We start from the raw sequence: 17,689 nt of genomic DNA on the forward strand, positions 1-17,689 counted from the left end.
TGTTATTATATGTTACCTTATATATGTAATCAAAGTAGTTGAATTAGAATACTGCTGTAGATCATATTATACCCTTTAATATAGAGTGTGTGAGCTGTATGTAGTTTAGTTCTCGTTATACTTTTGAGTTAAAAGAACATATTCACTTATTAGTTTATTAGACAAGTGTGCATCACTCTGTATCCTTGATCTGCTGTGAATGTGTTACATGCTTAATTGTTGAATCATGAAGAGAAGATTGTAAGCAGGAGACTCTGTGTCTAAGACAGGGGAGATAGAGAGACCACATTCCATACCCCCACCTTACAGAAAGCAGAGAAACAACTGCCGAGGTCATAACTTAGGCGCTGTAACAGAGAAAGAATGTGATGTTTTGGCTTTTACGACTAGATGGGGGCCACTAGAGACTATAAAAAGCTGAGCAACCCGTCACCATTTTGAGACTTGCTGTGACCCTCTTCAGGCATGTCTCCCCATCATGATGGTCCTTATGCTCTTAAGTGTTGAATTGTATGGAAATAAATGATTGTTGATTGAGCATAAATACACCGAGTATTGTCCTTCCTTCAGCCCAAAGATTCAAAGAATTGGGAGATTTCAACAGGGGCCATGTAGGGCATTAACGGGGAGAGGGGGGCACAAAGAAATACTTTTCTTTCTTATTCTCATTTAAAATGTCTCGCTTTTAAAAAAATAATTATCTGAAGCTTACAACCAAAGTTTTTATCTGATGTAAAATGTATAGAAATCATACATATACCAATAAGACAGTGTACATCACTGTCACAACAGGGGTTGTTTTCATTCAAAGGCTTTATGGCTTTTCCTATAATACCTGGTGGGCCGGTCTGTAGTCAAAATACCCGGGCCGATTTTTTTGTCCCAGTCTAGCCCTGGTGGGCACTGAATATGTGGTTAAGACATTAATTACTGTAGGTACACCAAACGCTCATGCTTCCAACCTTTAAAAAATAATACATTTGCACCATTCCTTATTGACCTAAAAGTATTTAAATTTTACTCTTAGATTTTATGGTTTTCATTTATTTGAAAATGCTGAAACATTGTTTCATTCTATATCTGTCTTGTAAGAAGGTTCTGGGTTTGACTCTGCCCTTGTTTTCCCTGTTTGAGGTGTTTGCTGCTCCTGCTGCATTTCCAAATGCATGAATTAGTGACGTCAGCGTTAATCTCTTTAAAATAACCTCCTAGGACCTGGCGTCCACATATGTGGACATCACATTTTGGGTTATTTAGACCAAAATACTCAATTTTGCTCTACAAGGGCCTGATATCCACTTACGAGGACTGTTTAAAATACAATTTTAAACGACTATCCTCATATCTGGCTCTTATTTTTCTTAAAAACAAAAATAAGGTAAAAAAAATAATCTGGTAATTCTTTATTTTTACATTCATCGGGCCCCAATATGCCCAAATATCAAAGAGAAATTAAAAATGCATACTGTGGAAGAGTTCGGGTCTTAGGAGATTAACGCAGGAAATCTCCATTAACGAGTTACCACGGATCGCCCCGTGCGTGGGGCTGGACGGCGTTAACGCGCTAGCACAGTTAGCTAAGTTTTTTTTTTTTTTTTTTTTTTTTTTTTTTTCCCCCCAGTTTGGTGAGTTTCCTCCTGAGAAGTTCTTGAAATTGTCATGTCATGTTAGTAGTCATATCAAGGACTAGACATTTTCCTTTATGTTTCTCAAGGGATGCCACTCCCAGGTTTGCCTTTTCCAAATATTCCAGTCTTCTTTAATTCCATACATAGCTGGTTTTTGCATCCCATCCCATCATGACGTATTTACTTGACTTACTGGGCATGTATTACCAGAAGGAGCATTTTCCATGAAAAGGGGCAAAACATCCATCTACTGTCATCTCTGGCCTTGGGTTGAACATCAGTGGAAGGAGCTGCACTTATCTCTCCCATACATCCTTAATGGGAGCATACTTGCCAGATGTTGCTCTAGTATTGCTGTTGTACAAATCTGAGGACTCTTGATATTATTCAAAAGGTCTAAAGTGACATTGTTGCCTGGAAAATAGTTCTGCCTGTGGTGTGTCCCAGAGACTATCAGTGGTCTTGTTGCTGGATTTGTACACTCCAGCAAGAAGAACACCAGTATAGGCATCCAGGTATTCCTCATCAGCACCATTCCAAATGTTGCCATGGATATTTGTCCTTCAAGGTCTATAATAGCAATGATGACTTTGTTAATGCATTTAAAACCTAAAACAGGGTCAGTGCTAACACAAGGGGAAGGTAAAGTTACAAAACTGTCATTAGAGGTTCGAGATTAGTTGTTGATATGTGATGGAGACCAAAGTACGAATAAATATCCTCTGTAAAGAGGGTAGCGCAACAGTGACCAGCCTATGTACTTCTAAAATTCCATGCATACCTTAAAGGTAGAAAAGCCAAATGGCTGCTCTCTGGGGACTCTAAGTGTTAAGTTTCCATAGTACACTATAGGTTATAAGACCAGGAAATAAAGCATGCTCACAAATACAGCAATAAATCACATCAAATCATTCTGACAAAAATTGACTAGAGCAGATTTAAGCAGATCGTGTGAACATTCTCAGACCAGCTGAGACCAACAATCCCTGATGGTGTTGCATGTGGCACTTGTGACATTTTGTGCCACCAGTGAGGTTTAAGAAATAAGTATGAACATAAGTCACAGTGTAGTGGTTTGGACACAAATTGTCACACTGCCATGTCAAACACATCACAATGAAACTTCAGTCATTCCAAGAGTCCAACTTTAAGTTTTAGGCACTCACTTCCCCACACCCACCCTCGACAGTCTAACAACCACATACTGCTCTTTTTGCCTTTAATCCACCCCTTGAGGCTTGTCTTGCTACATGTCCCTCTACGCAGTGCCTAAATAGAAATGAGCCAATTACCAAGAGCAGCTTGACATGGGACCATGTCATCCTGTCGGGGGAACAACCACCCCCTTCCACCCGGCAACAAGACAACTGCTGCAACAGGAGACAAATCAATGAGTGCAGGTCAATTTCTGCAGGATAAGTCTCCCTGCATGATGAGGGCTGTCTAGCATACCAGATGAATAGATGCATAAAGGCCTGCTGAATTTGTCAACCTTCTTTTCTGGAATAAAACTTATTGCTTTCATGCCAAAGCCTACAATGCATTTTCTTTCTTTCCCCTTTCACTCTGCTGGCAAGGGTCTTTCTGTGAGCACTCATGGAAATAAAGCAGAGAGGAAGAGAAGTAGCAATCATGAGTATTTCTTGGTGAGGCAGCATGTGCGTAAGGATTTGTAGGTCAGAGAAAGAGAGAGCGCTAAGAGGGGGCGTGCAGTGAGAGGAATACAGACAAATATCTAGAGAGAGAATTATTTGTGTATCCTGATGGAGAAGAGAAGAGCCATGGAGGGAGGGGTGAGACAGATGGAGGGCCCAGCAGTGTAATCAGTGGAGTAGCAGTGGTGGTTAACAGTTGATCATTCACCCTGCTGCACTCTCCCACAGTTGATAGACTGGGCTGTTAATAGCCTGGAGTACATACAGATAGACTGCAGCCTTTTAAAATTCTGCTTGGTTTATGTTTTTATGAATATCATATACTTTGCTTCTTTATGAAATGAATCACTGCCAGGCAAAGGGGGCAAGAAAGTATGAGCTATATATCAGGCCTGCAGCAAATTCCCTATATCGAAGCTTTTTGCAGCAATGATACACAGCAGATAGAGAAGCATTTTTCTACTAGTTCATAAGTACATACAGATGGACCCAATCAAACAGCTAAATTTAGCTAAAATGCTAAATTAAGTTGTTCCTCCTGGAGTACTACAGACACAGGTACCTCTGTCTCTGTGTTGCACATACTGTATGAAGGGTGGAGTGTACTTAGCGTTTTAGCTGTCACCATGTTAGTTTTAATGCTAATTTTTGAGGCTTCATAAACTGGCACCCAGAAACCAGTGATATCAAAGTCAGTGTTGGGAAGGTTACTTTTAAAGTGTATTCCATTACAGAATACAGAATACATGCCCTAAAACAGGGGTGTCAAACTCAAATACACAGTGGGACAAAAATTCAAAACTGGAACAAAGTTGCGGGCTAACGTTAATATTTATTGAAATATATTTATTCCTCCAGATATAAGAATGAATCTTTTCTTATGGACTAAAACACGTTTTGCTGAAAAACTGAATATGGAACAAGCAAAGCTTAATACTAAACAATATATATATTAGCTGTATAATACCAGTAGGCCAGCTCTAATAGTAATTTGGTATGGCTTCGCGGGCCAAATGTAATTAGGCTGCGGGCCAAATTTGGCCCGTGGGCCAGAGTTTGACACCTATGCCCTAAAATGTATTCTGTAACGTATTCCGTTATGTTACTCAATGAGAGTAACGTATTCTGAATACTTTGGATTACTTAACATATTATCATGCATTTTATAACTACGTGAATGTACTATTGCTGTGTGATTTATTACTATTACTGAAGGTCCGCGGCTCCAAACTGTAGTAAAGGGACCTCTGGCTAATACGGGTTCAGTGTCGGGCTCATAGCCGAAAAATGGCTTTACTTTGTTGTCTGGGTCAACTCTGACAGAGAGAGACAGAGAGAGGCGTTGAAAGGCTGCTTCAACTGAACTTATTGTTTCCGAGGAAAAAACGAACACAGCATACAGTCGAGTGTTAATAGCTTACTTACAACTGGGCTCGTCAGGCACTCTTCTTGGCTGCAGTGGTTATTATTATATTTACATGCTTCCAGCTCCCATTTTTGTTCGATGACAACTCGTACTTTTCGACTCTCCTTTTTCTTCCACCTCGCGCTCACAGACACATAAACGAGTATGGCAGTCCATTCTCCCTGCAGCACGGACTACACTGCCCATGATGCTACATTCTGCATTCTGCCTATTAGCTTAGCACAACAACAACAACAATAAGGCGCTCTCACACCCAGGAAAACACGCAGAGCGAGAGCGTCACCCTGTAACCATGGCAACCGCAACGCTGCCGCCTGGAACAACAGAACATTAGGGCTGCCACGATTAGTTGACTAGTCACGATTACGTCGACTATCAAAATCATCGACGACTGATTTAATAGTCGACGCGTCGTTTGAAGCTTTGTAAGATCACAAAAGACGCAGGAATAAGTAGTAGGATTTAAGAGTGTAATAACGGACTGAAACAGAAGATGGCAGCACTGCCTGTACAAGGATGCCAGCTGCCGTTAAACCCCGAAGAAGAAGTAGCTGTGTCCCAGAATTCATAGCGCAGCCCAGCTCAGTTTCCAACAATGGCGGCAGCTAGTTAGTTTTAATATTACTCTTATTATTCTTTCTGGGTCACAAAATAAATGTTTAACATATTTTCAGGCGAGAATGTAGCTGTGTAAACCTCAAATATCTGCTCAGTTTATCAAGACACCGCATATTTTCAAAAGCACTCCGACGTTTTCGGAGACGTCTGTTACCCACTAGCTCGATAGCTAGCCGGGAGCTAGGCTCACTAGAGCCGTGAGAACACCGGACTCCCGGCAAATCGTTTTCAAACCCACTGCCGTCTTTCGCTACTCAGGTTAAACATGATACATAAGTCACTTAGATAACTTCAAAACGTTATTGTTTGCCTTTTTTTTTTTTATCTGTTCCTGAGTAAATCGGTTTGGCTGAGATTAAAGTTATAGTTTTTACACAGCTGAATAAACGTCAAGCAGACAGCTGATTATCAGAAGTGTGAGATGCTCCAGAATTTACTCCGGTGTCCTGTTATATTTTAGATAGCAAGGAGTCTATTAAACTTCACCGAAACAATCTGCAAATTTCATTAAAATTTAACTCATTCACTGCCAGCCATTGGCAGTGAATGAGTTAAACCCATTGACTCATGCACTGCAATTGACGGCTATAGACGTCAATGGCAGTGAATGAGTTAATAAACTACCATCTTGTCTTTATTGTTAGTTAGCACACACCTTACACACTTAAAGCTGTAAGTGTCTGTGAAGGTTCTCAGTCATCCAGGTCATCGTAGTCAAAGGAGCTTGCAAAGAAAAGCGTCTGGACTTCTTTAAGTTGCTTGAAGACGTTTCTGTCACGGTCCGGGGCAGCGGCCGTGGGGAGAGTGGAAGGAGGACTCAAAACGCAGCACTTATTCAGGTGTGAGGGTGATTTATTGATAATATCAAATATAAAGTGGGGATGGTAAAACAGAACTAAGGATGAACTAACTGGGAGAAACTACACAAAGAAATAGCAAACCTGAGCATGAAGGGAGAACAGCAGGGAGAGAACAGCAGGGAGAGCACGCAGGGGATTACACCAGGTATGAACACAGACGACGCGACGAGGAGCAGAGGAAATCACACACTATAAGTACACAAAGAGACACTGGGAAAATCACACACAGGTGGGGGAAACAGCTGGACCTGATTAACCTGACGAGACAGGGGAACACTAACACCAGGGACCAACAGAGGGAGCACAAACCCAGAACCCAGTGTCTAAAATCCCAAACACAAACCATCCCAAAACAGCCATGAATAATAATGAAAGTAATAACAATAAAGAACATAAACATAAAGTCACTGAGTCATGGTCGCAGGACCATGACAGTACCCCCCCCTCAAGGGCTGGCCCCCGACAGCCACAGAAACACACCACCAGATCTGGGCGGGCGGCAGGGGGCCCAGGACGGAGGGACCGGGCCAAGACCAAAGACGGAGGCCCCAGAGTCCCAAACAAATGTTCACAAAAAAAACCTCACAGGGGAACAGAGTCCAAAACACAGTTCAGGTGGCCGGCCAGGGGCCCGATAACACAGGAGGCCAGGATGGGACAGTTCAGGAGGCCGGCCACGAAGAAGGCCGTGGAGGCGCACAAAAGGTTCAGGAGGCCGGCCGTGCGGAAGGCAACGGCGGCCACTCAGGCGAAAAGGGTCCGGGGGCCGGCCGTGCGGAAGGCAACGGCGGCCGCTCAGGCGAAGAGGGTCCGGGGGCCGGCCGTGCGGAAGGCAACGGCGGCCGCTCAGGTGACGGCGCCCGGCCAGTAGCCTAGCCAGCGGTCCAGAAAACGGCCGTTTAGCTCCAGACCCAAACGAGGCTGGGCCAGGCGAGGCTGAGGGCACGGAAGCCGGGACCGCAGCAGGCGGAGATGATGATGCAGACACGGAGGCTGGACCAGACGAGGATGCAGACACGGAGGCTGGACCAGACGAGGATGCAGACACGGAGGCTGGACCAGACGAGGCTGATGAGGATGCAGACACGGAGGCTGGACCAGGCGAGGCTGATGAGGATGCAGACACGGAGGCTGGACCAGGCGTGGATGAAACCGGGCCAGGCGTGGATGAAACCGGGCCAGGCGTGGATGAAACCGGGCCAGGCGTGGATGAAACCAGACCAGGCGATGAAGAAGCTGTAGCTGAAGCCAGGCCGGGCAAGGACGACGCTGTAGCTGAAGCTGGGCCGGGCGAAGCTGTAGCTGAAGCTGGGCCAGGTGAGGATGAAGCTGGACCAGAATCAGGCGAGGATGAAGCTGAGGATGAAGCCGGACCAGGCGTGGATGAAGCCGGACCAGGCGTGGATGAGGCCGGGACAGGCGTGGATGAGGCCGGGCCAGGCGAGGATGAGGCCGGGCCAGGCGAGGATGAGGCCGGGCCAGGCGAGGATGAAACTGCAGCTGGACCAGGCGAGGATGAAGCCGGGCCAGGTGAGGATGAAACTGAAGCTGGACCAGGCGAGGATGAAGCCGGGCCAGGTGAGGATGCGTCCTCAGGCTGAGGTGTGGCCGTAGCAGGCGGTAGCACTGCCGGTGGTGGTACTGCCGGTGGTGGTACTGCAGGAGGCGGCGCTGCAGTCACAGGTGGAGAAGCAGCCACAGGTGGAGAAGCAGCCACAGGTGGAGAAGCAGGAGGCTGGACGGGCTCCTTGGGCCCCCCAGCAGGCGAAGCAGGAGGCTGGACGGGCTCCTCGGGCCCCCCAGCAGGCGAAACAGGAGGCTGGACAGGCTCCTCGGGCCCCCCAGCAGGCAAAGCAGGAGGCCGGACGGGCTCCTCAGGCCCCCCAGCAGGCGAAGCAGGAGGCCGGACAGGCTCCTCGGGCCCCCCAGCAGGCGGAGCAGGAGGCTGGACGGGCTCCTTGGGCCCCCCAGCGAAAACAGCCGCAGAACCAGCGGGCACGTGGGCCTCCGGCACACACGAAACAAAACCAGTAGGCACGTGGGCCTCCGGCACACACGAAACAAAACCAGGAGGCACGTGGGCCTCCGGCACACGTGAAACAAAACCAGTAGGCACGTGGGCCTCTGGCGCACGTACGGAGGGCTGCAGCTGCGCAGAGCACTGACCCTGCTCAGGCAGTGACAGCCCGGTGCAGTTCACAGCCGGCATCTTGGCCTCCAGGGGTCCAGAGTAAGCTGAGGGCAGTAACCCAGCCTCTGGGGAAGCCCCGGAGTGAGTAACAGTCACTAATGTTGCCAGCTGTTGAGGAACAGGTCCGTAGCGAAACAGTTTGTCTCCCTGCCCAGAAACAGCGGTGGAAAAACAGTGCGAAAATTGTGGCTCAGCCATTACCGGAACTGTGGGCTGTAGCGATGCTAGCGGTGGTGGTGGCTGAGTGGCTAACCGGAGCGGCGGCAGAACGGGTAATTGAGCCCTTAGGGAGGCTAACGGTTGAGCCACAGACCTGAGAGCTTGTGGCCGGACACAGAACTGAGCCGGAGAATGGTGATAAAGTCCTGGCTCAGAAGGAGCGGCAGAGAAACAGTCTCTCGGTTTTACAGAGGGTTTGTAGACGCCCACTTGCGAAGGATCCGTTACCACGAAGGTAGGTAAGCTATCTACACTGTCTCTCATCCCGCTCTGAATAGCCCCAGAAAACAGAGCCCGGAATCTGGGGAAGCCAGAACATGTCGCTCGCTCACCGCCTCAGGCTGCTCGAAAGTAAAAGCAGACGGGGGGTGAAGTCCGTCTGCTCCCACGAACAAAGAGGACCATGACAGTTTCACCTCTCATCCGAGAAGCTTCTTCAGTTCTAAGGTCAAATGGTGGAGAGTCCCAGATATAAACCTAGTGGGAGTGACCCCCCACAGAGGGACAAAAGGACCCCCTGATGATCCTCTAATCGCCTGAGCCAAGGTGGGAAACTGGGCGTGGGTCCCAATCAGCCAGAGTTTCCGGTGTGTTCATTGTGAAACCTGGCCCCACCTTATCATGCGAATTCCTATGTCCACTGTGAGCGACCATCTTTGAACAGAGGCGGGGGTTTACGACACCAACTCTCTGCCATCTATAATCCAGTTTTGAGATCCCTTCCCAGACGCCTTAACGCCCACTCACATCCTGGGCCATCTGACCTCAGGAATTCGCATGATAAGGTGGAGCCAGATTTCACAATGAACACACCCGAAACTCTGGCTGATTGGGACCCACACCCAGTTTCCCACCTTGGCTCAGGCGATTAGAGGATCATCAGGGGGTCCTTTTGTCCCTCTGTGGGGGGTCACTCCCACTAGGTTTATATCTGGGACTCTCCACCATTTGACCTTAGAACTGAAGAAGCTTCTCGGATGAGAGGTGAAACGTCTTCAAGCAACTTAAAGAAGTCCAGACGCTTTTCTTTGCAAGCTCCTTTGACTTAAAGCTGTAAGCTAATGATAGTTATATAAGAGCAGATGCTGCTGGTGCAATAAGCTGTAGTTTTACGTTCAATGGATGATGATCTGATTAGTCGACTAATCGCAAAAATAATCGGTGACTAGTCGACTATCAAAATAATCGTTTGTGGCAGCCCTACAGAACATAGCTGTCAGACAAAACTGAAACAGTCCTGACCTGTGACAATATGAAACTGGAAAGTACCGCAGTGTAATCCATTTATTTCAACAAAGTAACTGTATTCTAAATACCACCTTTTTAAACGGTAACTGTAACGGAATACAGTTACTCATACTTTGTATTTTAAATATGTAACGGCGGTACATGTATTCCATTACTCCCCAACACTGATCAAAGTATATATACTGCTGTTATAAACTCTGTTATACTGGTACCTATTACAGGCTTTAAAGTACCTACAACAAAGGCAAACAACTACAGAAAAACTCTACTGCTGTTTGACTGTACTGGCAGAGCAGAAAACATTGAAAATCAAGACTGAAAAAGAACTGAAAAAGAGCTAAATATTCATTTACGTATATTTAGAGGTGCCAGTGGCTCAGGAGGTCGCCTACTAATCAGTAAGGTTGGTGGCTTGATAACTGGCTGCTCCAGTCTGCATGCCAATGTATCTTTGGGCAAAGTATCTTTGGGCAAGACACTGACCCAAGTTTCTCCCGATGTGTTCAACCTAGTGTGACTTTTAGATAGGAAGCACTGTAAATATGGATGAATGAGGATGGAGTATTAATAAGCGGAAGAAAATGGATGGTTGGATGGATGGATGGGTGAATGGACGGATGGACAGATGAATTTTGTTTACTGCATCTGAGGTCAGCATCTGGAGATGCTTGGCAGCCCACTTTTGTTAATAAAAACACAGAAACATCTTTAAACAGCTGAGAACTATGGAAGCTGATGGAAGTAAAAACAGTGCCACCCAACAGCTGGCTTTCACCTCCAACATCCACTGAGAGAAAAAGCCAAGACCAGCTGGATCAAACAGTCAGCTCTCCATAAAACAAAAAAAAGTAGTAAAAGTAGTTAGAATGGAAACTAGGATAACAAAAGGCTTAAAGAGTTTTAAAGATAAATGACAAAAGCAGAGCTCGCACTGAAAAATGGTCAAGCCACACAATGTCAATAGTCATTGATCAGTGCTGTGGTGAGTGAGCCTATCGCCTGGATCCAGGGGGCTTTAAGGTAAATTAAATTCTCTTGTCAAATAAATACCTTAAATTGCAAAAAATATGAGCATGCGTACAAAGCCCCATTAACCATGAACCTGTTAATGTACAAAGGTTTTTTTCAGTAACCCAGAAAACTGACCTCGACTTGTCGTTACCAACAGAGTCTGTAAATGAAACCAAATAAATATACTTATTTAATAGAACTATCCCATATGCTTTATTTCAAAGGTCATATATAATGGCAATGCATTATTTTGTGTGCTGTATTAACAATTTTTAGCAATTAATGTCAAAAATGCTCAAAGGTTCTGATCACATAAAAACAAACAATCCCCAAACTGAATCTTGTTTTCTGATCTGGTGACTTTTTTGACAGAACCACCAGAAGCAACTAAGTACATACATATGGACCCAATCAAACAGCAATGCTAAATTAAGTTGTTCCTCCTCCTGGAGTGCTACAGACACAGGTACCTGTGTCTGTAGCACTGTAGACACACAGTAATTCCAGCAGCTAATTCAAGACCTCAGTTTTTGTGGATAGTTTGGCATTTCCAGAACAGTTACCAGTTATTTCTGAGCTGATTTGATTGGTGCATAATATTAAACCAAAACACCTGCCAAGCTGTTTCTGTCCCTTTCCTGCACTAGGCACAAAGTGAAACTGACTTTGACAGACAGTTAAAAAGTTCCACACACAACCTGATGAAAATGACAAACATAAACTGATAACTGTGAGAGTGAACCTACTGTAAGGATGGAACAGGAGTTTTTTTCCAGTAGCAGTGTGCTCACAGCTTCATGCAGCCGATGTGCTGAGAGCAGAGAGTAGAAAGAAGGTGGGAGTGGCTTGATGAGAATGTGTAATGTACTTCTACCCACCAAGGACATCAACTAAAGGCCACTTACTGAGCTGAATTATCCTTCACTCCTGTCTGAATAAATACCCAGTAATGATGTTTGAACTGCATGCTAAAAAACATTCACACGCCGGAGGTGCATGTGCTGACAGTATCTGGCAGCTTTGCTAAGTGTGTGATGCATTTTCCTGGCATGATTTTGATGCGCTAAGATCCCCCAGAGAGTGCTGCAAATGCCATTGCCATTCTGAGCGATTATGCTACTCTATAATAGTTTTATTTTCACAGCACATTTAGTAAAAGAAAAGTAACAAACTGCTCTCCAACACAGTGACTAAATAAAACAACTAGAGTATGTATATATAAATATGTTTTTGGTATATATATATATGAGTTAGAAGAAATACAAAAACACTAGTGATCCCCCATTAGTCCACCCATACTTGCCTCTGAAGCAATAATCATATCTATCTATCTAAAAAAAAAAAAATCCCGTCACCCCTGCAAGCAGACTATCCTCCAATTCCAGGTCCTCTACCAGAGGCCTGGGAGCTTCAGGGTCCTCCGCAATATCTTTGCTGTTCCTAGGACTGCACTCTTCTAGACAGAGATCTCAGATGTTGTTCCTGGGATCTGCTCTAACCACTTGCCTAGCTCAGAGTCACTGCACCGAGTGCTCTGATTACCACTGGGACCACTGTTACCTTCACCCTCCACATCTTCTTGAGTTCTTCTCTCAAACCTTGGTACTTCTCCAGTTTCCAGCTTCTCATGTTCCTTCTTTCTTATGCTCCTGTGATTCAGTTTATGTCATGGTCTGGTTGGGCACCTGCAGGTCTCAGACAGCGGCTCCTCCTCCTTTAGGCGGAGTCCGGTTGCCCCTCCCTGGCTGACCACCTGTGAGCAATCGTGCCAGCGGTATATCAGACCTGCGCTCTCAACCACTCATCGCCTGAGTATCTGCTATTCCCATGTTAGTTCAGTGGAGCATCCTAAACCTTGTCTTAACGCCGTGTGATGACTGACCTGTCTTTTCTTGTCCTCAGCGATAGCACCCGGAGTGGAGATCTTGTTCCCCTCGCTCCCGTCCTCCTGGACCTGGGCCGCCAGCTGCTTACACAACGTGGCCTGCCGGCCCACCGCTCACCTGCCTGCCTCCCCACGCCTCGACCGCTTCCGGGTTTTCCGCTCCACCTGTCCCCTCCATCTGAAACCAAGTAAGGCAATTCAATTCAACTGCGGAGGATTATTGGTTGTCTGCTGGATCCCTCTGATCGTGATCTCCTCTTGTTCCAGTGCCCCCGGCCCCTACCTAGTCCTGTTTCTACCTCCCCGCTGTCCCCGCTGCTCAGCCGTCTCCTAGAGGTGTCTAGGTCGCCCTCATTATCACCGACGAGTCCGCTTTGTGTTTCACCTTTGTTTACCTGTGGGTGGAAATAAATCATTTGTTTTCTGTCACCTCGCTTCCGGGTTGGTTTCTGCGCCTGTGTCCATCCCTGTTCCCTCGTGCCGTTGAGCCGTGACAGTTTATAGTGCCTTTAAAAAGTATTCATACTCCATGAACTTTTACATATTTTTTTCACCTTACAACCACAAACCTAAGTGTTTTTATTGAGATTTTCTGTGATAGACCAACACAAAGTAGCACAATTGTGAAGTGGTACAAAAATAATACAATTTTAAGCAAATACAAATCTGAAAAAAATCTGAATAAGATAAACAAGTAAATATTAGAGTTCACCTGTGTGTAATTTAGTCTCATTATAAATACACCTCCCCCCCCCCCCCCCTTATCTCCAATTTCCCTCCCCTGAGTGGTTCTTGCCCTAAACCAGGGGTTAACTGATGGCACGACCATGGCTGGACTGGCCATCGGGCATACCGAGCATTTGCTTGGTGGCCCGATGATTTTTTTTTTTTTTATAACGGTATAAACGATGAAAGATGATGGATTGGCCAAATGCTGGCCGGCGTGTAAAAATAGCTCAGTTGTTTGGTGGTGGCTACGGCGGAGCTTCCACAGATTCAGTAACATTAGCAAGTGGTGGAGGCCAACAGGTGGATGAGGGAAAGGGGAGGCAGGAGGAGGAGAGACCCGAGGTGGCCCCCGGTCCGAGTGTCAGGTGAACTGAACTTCAGGTAAGAAGTTATGACCTGCAGTCTATCTGGGTCAGATATAAACCAAGTTTAGGGGTAGTTTATTTTCGTTGTGCTGACTTTTTACAGTCAGTTACAATAACTTGTACTGCGTACTAGCTAGCATGATGGAGTTTCTATACAGCTGGGTATGTGTTATGATGTTACTGTGGTAGCACGAGGTGAGAATAAAGTAAATACTCTTCACAGTTTAAAAGACAACGCCACTCTAGGAATTTCACCCAGAGGATACTGGAAGTAACACTAATCACCAAGAAGGCAGTTAGGTTTGTTATACTCAGTACAGAGACGAGGTCAATGATCAAACAAGTTGACAATTTATTAATAATTATTTAAAACACCGTATAAAAGCACAATCATAAATATCCATGTACAAATATGCTTAAAAAGGTATTCAGAGCTGAGGCTTACCAGTGGAGGGGCAGGGATGCCACACACAAACTCAAAAAAAAGAAAACACACCAAGACACAAGTGCAACACAAAATCACACACTCACACTAATAAACTAAATAAGGCAGGTGTGTACACTCAAAGGATCCCACCACCAAGGCACCCTAGTCTCCTCCACGTCGGCACTCCGCATCTGAATAAAAGAAACAAAGAAATGTTAATATATTACAACAAATATAATATGTAGCGCTGGGGGATAACCCAAGTGCAGGACCACACTGGTGCTCTGCAGCTAGAAAAAGGGCCTCCCACCAGTGGCGTAACAAAAATCCAAACAACAGATTAAAACAACATAAAAACAACATACAATCTGGATAAAACTTTAAAATCTGGAGCAAACGGAATCGCCGTGTTGCTCCAACTTGCCATCCTCCCGACTATAAGTTAATCATCTGGTCAATCAATATGTACGCCAGCTGACTCCCATAACCGGCATGCATATGGCCGCTGTCCACGCCGACGTCCACTTTAAAAAGCTGGCAGCAGCAGGAAAAGAAACCTCGCAACGGGAACAGACGGTAAAAGCAAAGCAAAGCAGCAGCACTTCAGCTAGCGTAGCGTTGCGTAAAACTAAGGCCCACACTTCCTGAAAAGCATAATAATTACTATAAGAGAACAATAAAAGGCAGAGATCTTAACAAAATTTAATTATGTACCAAGTAAACCGCGTCATCAAACATGAGCAGAGTGGCTCATAGGAGGCTTCTACAGCTATGACCTAAAAACAATATCTGTTTACCACCAAGTAAGGTAATGTACACACTACAATGAGTAAACACCTACCAGCCGCGATGGAGGCTTCAGAATGATCTCTGCAACACCAAAGGGAAGTCAGGTGACCAAAAAGGAGATCACAGGTAAGCGATACTGAAATGCTCAAATGGCCACTATTTATACTAGTGCCCCCTAATGCGCCAGGCTGAAAGTGGGTTGAACCAAGGAATAACATTCATCCTGCCACATTACTGATAGTGAACTTAATTTTATTCATAAGGTTAGTTAGTAGAGTTGCCAACTGTCCCATAAAAAGATGAAATCGTCCCGCATTCAGAGAAATTATTACGCGTTTCGTGTTGAGCTGAGAAGGGACGCAGTTTGTCCCGTACTTCTGCTAGAATGTAAAAAAGACACAAAGTTGGAGTTATTCTTTGTCTTTGCTGCACAGCTGCCTCTTCTTCTCTCATTCTCTCCCCCTCCCTCTCCTGTTGCTACTTTAATCATGAAACTGATCAATGATCAGCTGATCGGCTTTTCTCTCTTATTTGTTTATCTCCCACTTTGTGCCAGAAAGAGGAAAAACCGCCGGATGTTGCGCTAGACATGAATGAGTTGAAGGGAAGTTATGAACTGTTTCTAAGAGACAAATAACACCAGGATCCTTTTCTAAGTAGCTGACAGCTGGTAACTGTGCAGGGGCGGATCTAGCAAAGTTTTGCAGAGGGTCAGGTAGGGCATTAACAGGGACAGGGGGTCACAAAGATATACTTTCTTATTCTCATTTAAAATGTCTGGGTGTTATTAAATAATTATCTGAAGCTTACAACCAAAGTTTTTATCTGATGTAAAATGTATAGAAATCATGCATATACCAACAAGACAGTGTACATCACTGTCACCACAGCGTTTGTTTTCATTCAAAGGCTTTATGGCTTTTCCTATACCTGGTGGTCTGTAGTCAAATTGCCCGGATTGATTTTTTGTCCCAGTCCAGCCCTGTGCACGACCACGCAGTGAATTAATCTGAGAAGGTGCATCAAAAAATAAATGGCCGTGCCAATGGTGCATATCGCAAATTGGGACTTTCATGTGTATGGACCAATGTTTTATTTTCTGATCAAACCAGAAATCTTTAATGAGCAGCTAGATTTGTCTCGCATTAACTGGCTGAGTTAATGCCAGTTAATGCAACATCGAAGAAGCTGGGATCCATAGTTTTCCATGCTCATGGAGCTTGCATTTTCAAGTTTAACTGTCTTCAGAACATTGCAGAGGCCTTATTGACGGTATTTAGCTCTACATATCTGTGTGAGCAGATTTTCTCTCACATGAGTGTCCTCAGGTAGCCGTCTGAATGCTGGACACCTGGAGACCTGTGTCTCTGAGTGGAAGACCAGAGATCACATTAACATGTGTGTCTCTGTATTAACAGACATGCCATATTGGCCCAGTTTATTTTTCTTATCGTTGTTGTGAGGAGACCATAAATAGCAATTGCATTTTCTGTTGTACAGTTCATTTGCTGTTATGGAGTTCTTGTTATGGATAAAAAGTGTCCTTTTTTGTTTCAAAATAGCTGATAAATATTCGCTGATAGCTGCCAACATCTGCGAACAAATATAATTCGATAAAGTTGTTCTATATAGTGTGTAACTGTTCATATAGAGCGTTATTAAATTTATTGCTAATGTAATCATATGGCACACTGACTTCTGAGGAAATTTTAAATGGCACTCGCCATCAGAAAGGTTGCCTACCCCTGCCCTAAACAATTGCATATACCAGAGACCGGTCCTGGTTCCAGTGAATTGGGGCCAAAATCCAGAAACGGAAAGAATGTCATTTCACCATAAACAGCCACAACCAGGTGCTCCCTACAAGATTTCAGACAGGAGTGAAAAGAATTTTCAGAAGAGTTGTCCAACAGCCAAGGAGCACTTGTGGAGAGCTATAGAAAGACTTGGAATCAGCAGGTACAATTGTTTCAAGGAAAACAATAAGTAACGCACTCAGCCGCAGTGGCCTATATGCACACTCAACACTCAAGACTCTATTGCCGTAGAAATGGCATGTTGAAGCATGTTTAAAGTTTGCCGAAACAAGCCTGTGAAATACTAGGAGAATATAGTCTGGTCACATGAGACCAAACCTCTTTGGATGCTATAATACAGTGGGGCAAAAAAGTATTTAGTCAGCCACCGATTGTGCAAGTTCCCCCACCTAAAATGATGACAGAGGTCAGTAATTTGCACCAGAGGTACACTTCAACTGTGAGAGACAGAATGTGAAAAAAAAATCCATGAATCCACATGGTAGGATTTGTAAAGAATTTATTCGTAAATCAGGGTGGAAAATAAGTATTTGGTCAATAACAAAAATACAACTCAATACTTTGTAACATAACCTTTGTTGGCAATAACAGAGGTCAAACGTTTACTATAGGTCTTTACCAGGTTTGCACACACAGTAGCTGGTATTTTGGCCCATTCCTCCATGCAGATCTTCTCGAGAGCAGTGATGTTTTGGGGCTGTTGCCGAGCAACACGGACTTTCAACTCCCACCACAGATTTTCTATGGGGTTGAGGTCTGGAGACTGGCTAGGCCACTCCAGGACTTTCAAATGCTTCTTACGGAGCCACTCCTTTGTTGCC

The 17,689-nt window shown here is 45.0% G+C and overlaps 1 protein-coding gene and 1 long non-coding RNA gene across 2 annotated transcripts; one reads left to right on the top strand and one right to left on the bottom strand.

Moving 5' to 3' along the window:
* Nucleotides 1-6,755: 6,755 nt before the first annotated feature.
* LOC147337460 (uncharacterized) lies at nt 6,756-8,861 on the bottom strand. The gene is made up of 4 exons (XM_086308641.1): nt 8,661-8,861; nt 8,092-8,567; nt 7,286-7,893; nt 6,756-7,210 (listed from the first exon to the last, which is right to left on the bottom strand). The coding sequence occupies exons 1-4, from the start codon at nt 8,859-8,861 to the stop codon at nt 6,756-6,758; spliced, it is 1,740 nt and encodes a 579-aa protein (XP_086164767.1).
* Nucleotides 8,862-12,531: 3,670 nt separating this feature from the next.
* On the top strand, nt 12,532-13,106 carry LOC147337461 (uncharacterized). The gene is made up of 3 exons (XR_015130875.1): nt 12,532-12,685; nt 12,759-12,929; nt 13,009-13,106. It is a non-coding gene; the product is annotated as an uncharacterized LOC147337461 (long non-coding RNA).
* The last annotated feature ends 4,583 nt before the right edge of the window (nt 13,107-17,689 follow it).

Source organism: Aulonocara sp. 'chitande type north' Nkhata Bay, linkage group LG2, assembly GCF_057382095.1.
Source record: "Aulonocara sp. 'chitande type north' Nkhata Bay isolate Kocher_YH1m ecotype deep benthic linkage group LG2, A_spYH_male_GT1.1, whole genome shotgun sequence".
Lineage (NCBI taxonomy): Eukaryota > Metazoa > Chordata > Actinopteri > Cichliformes > Cichlidae > Aulonocara > Aulonocara sp. 'chitande type north' Nkhata Bay.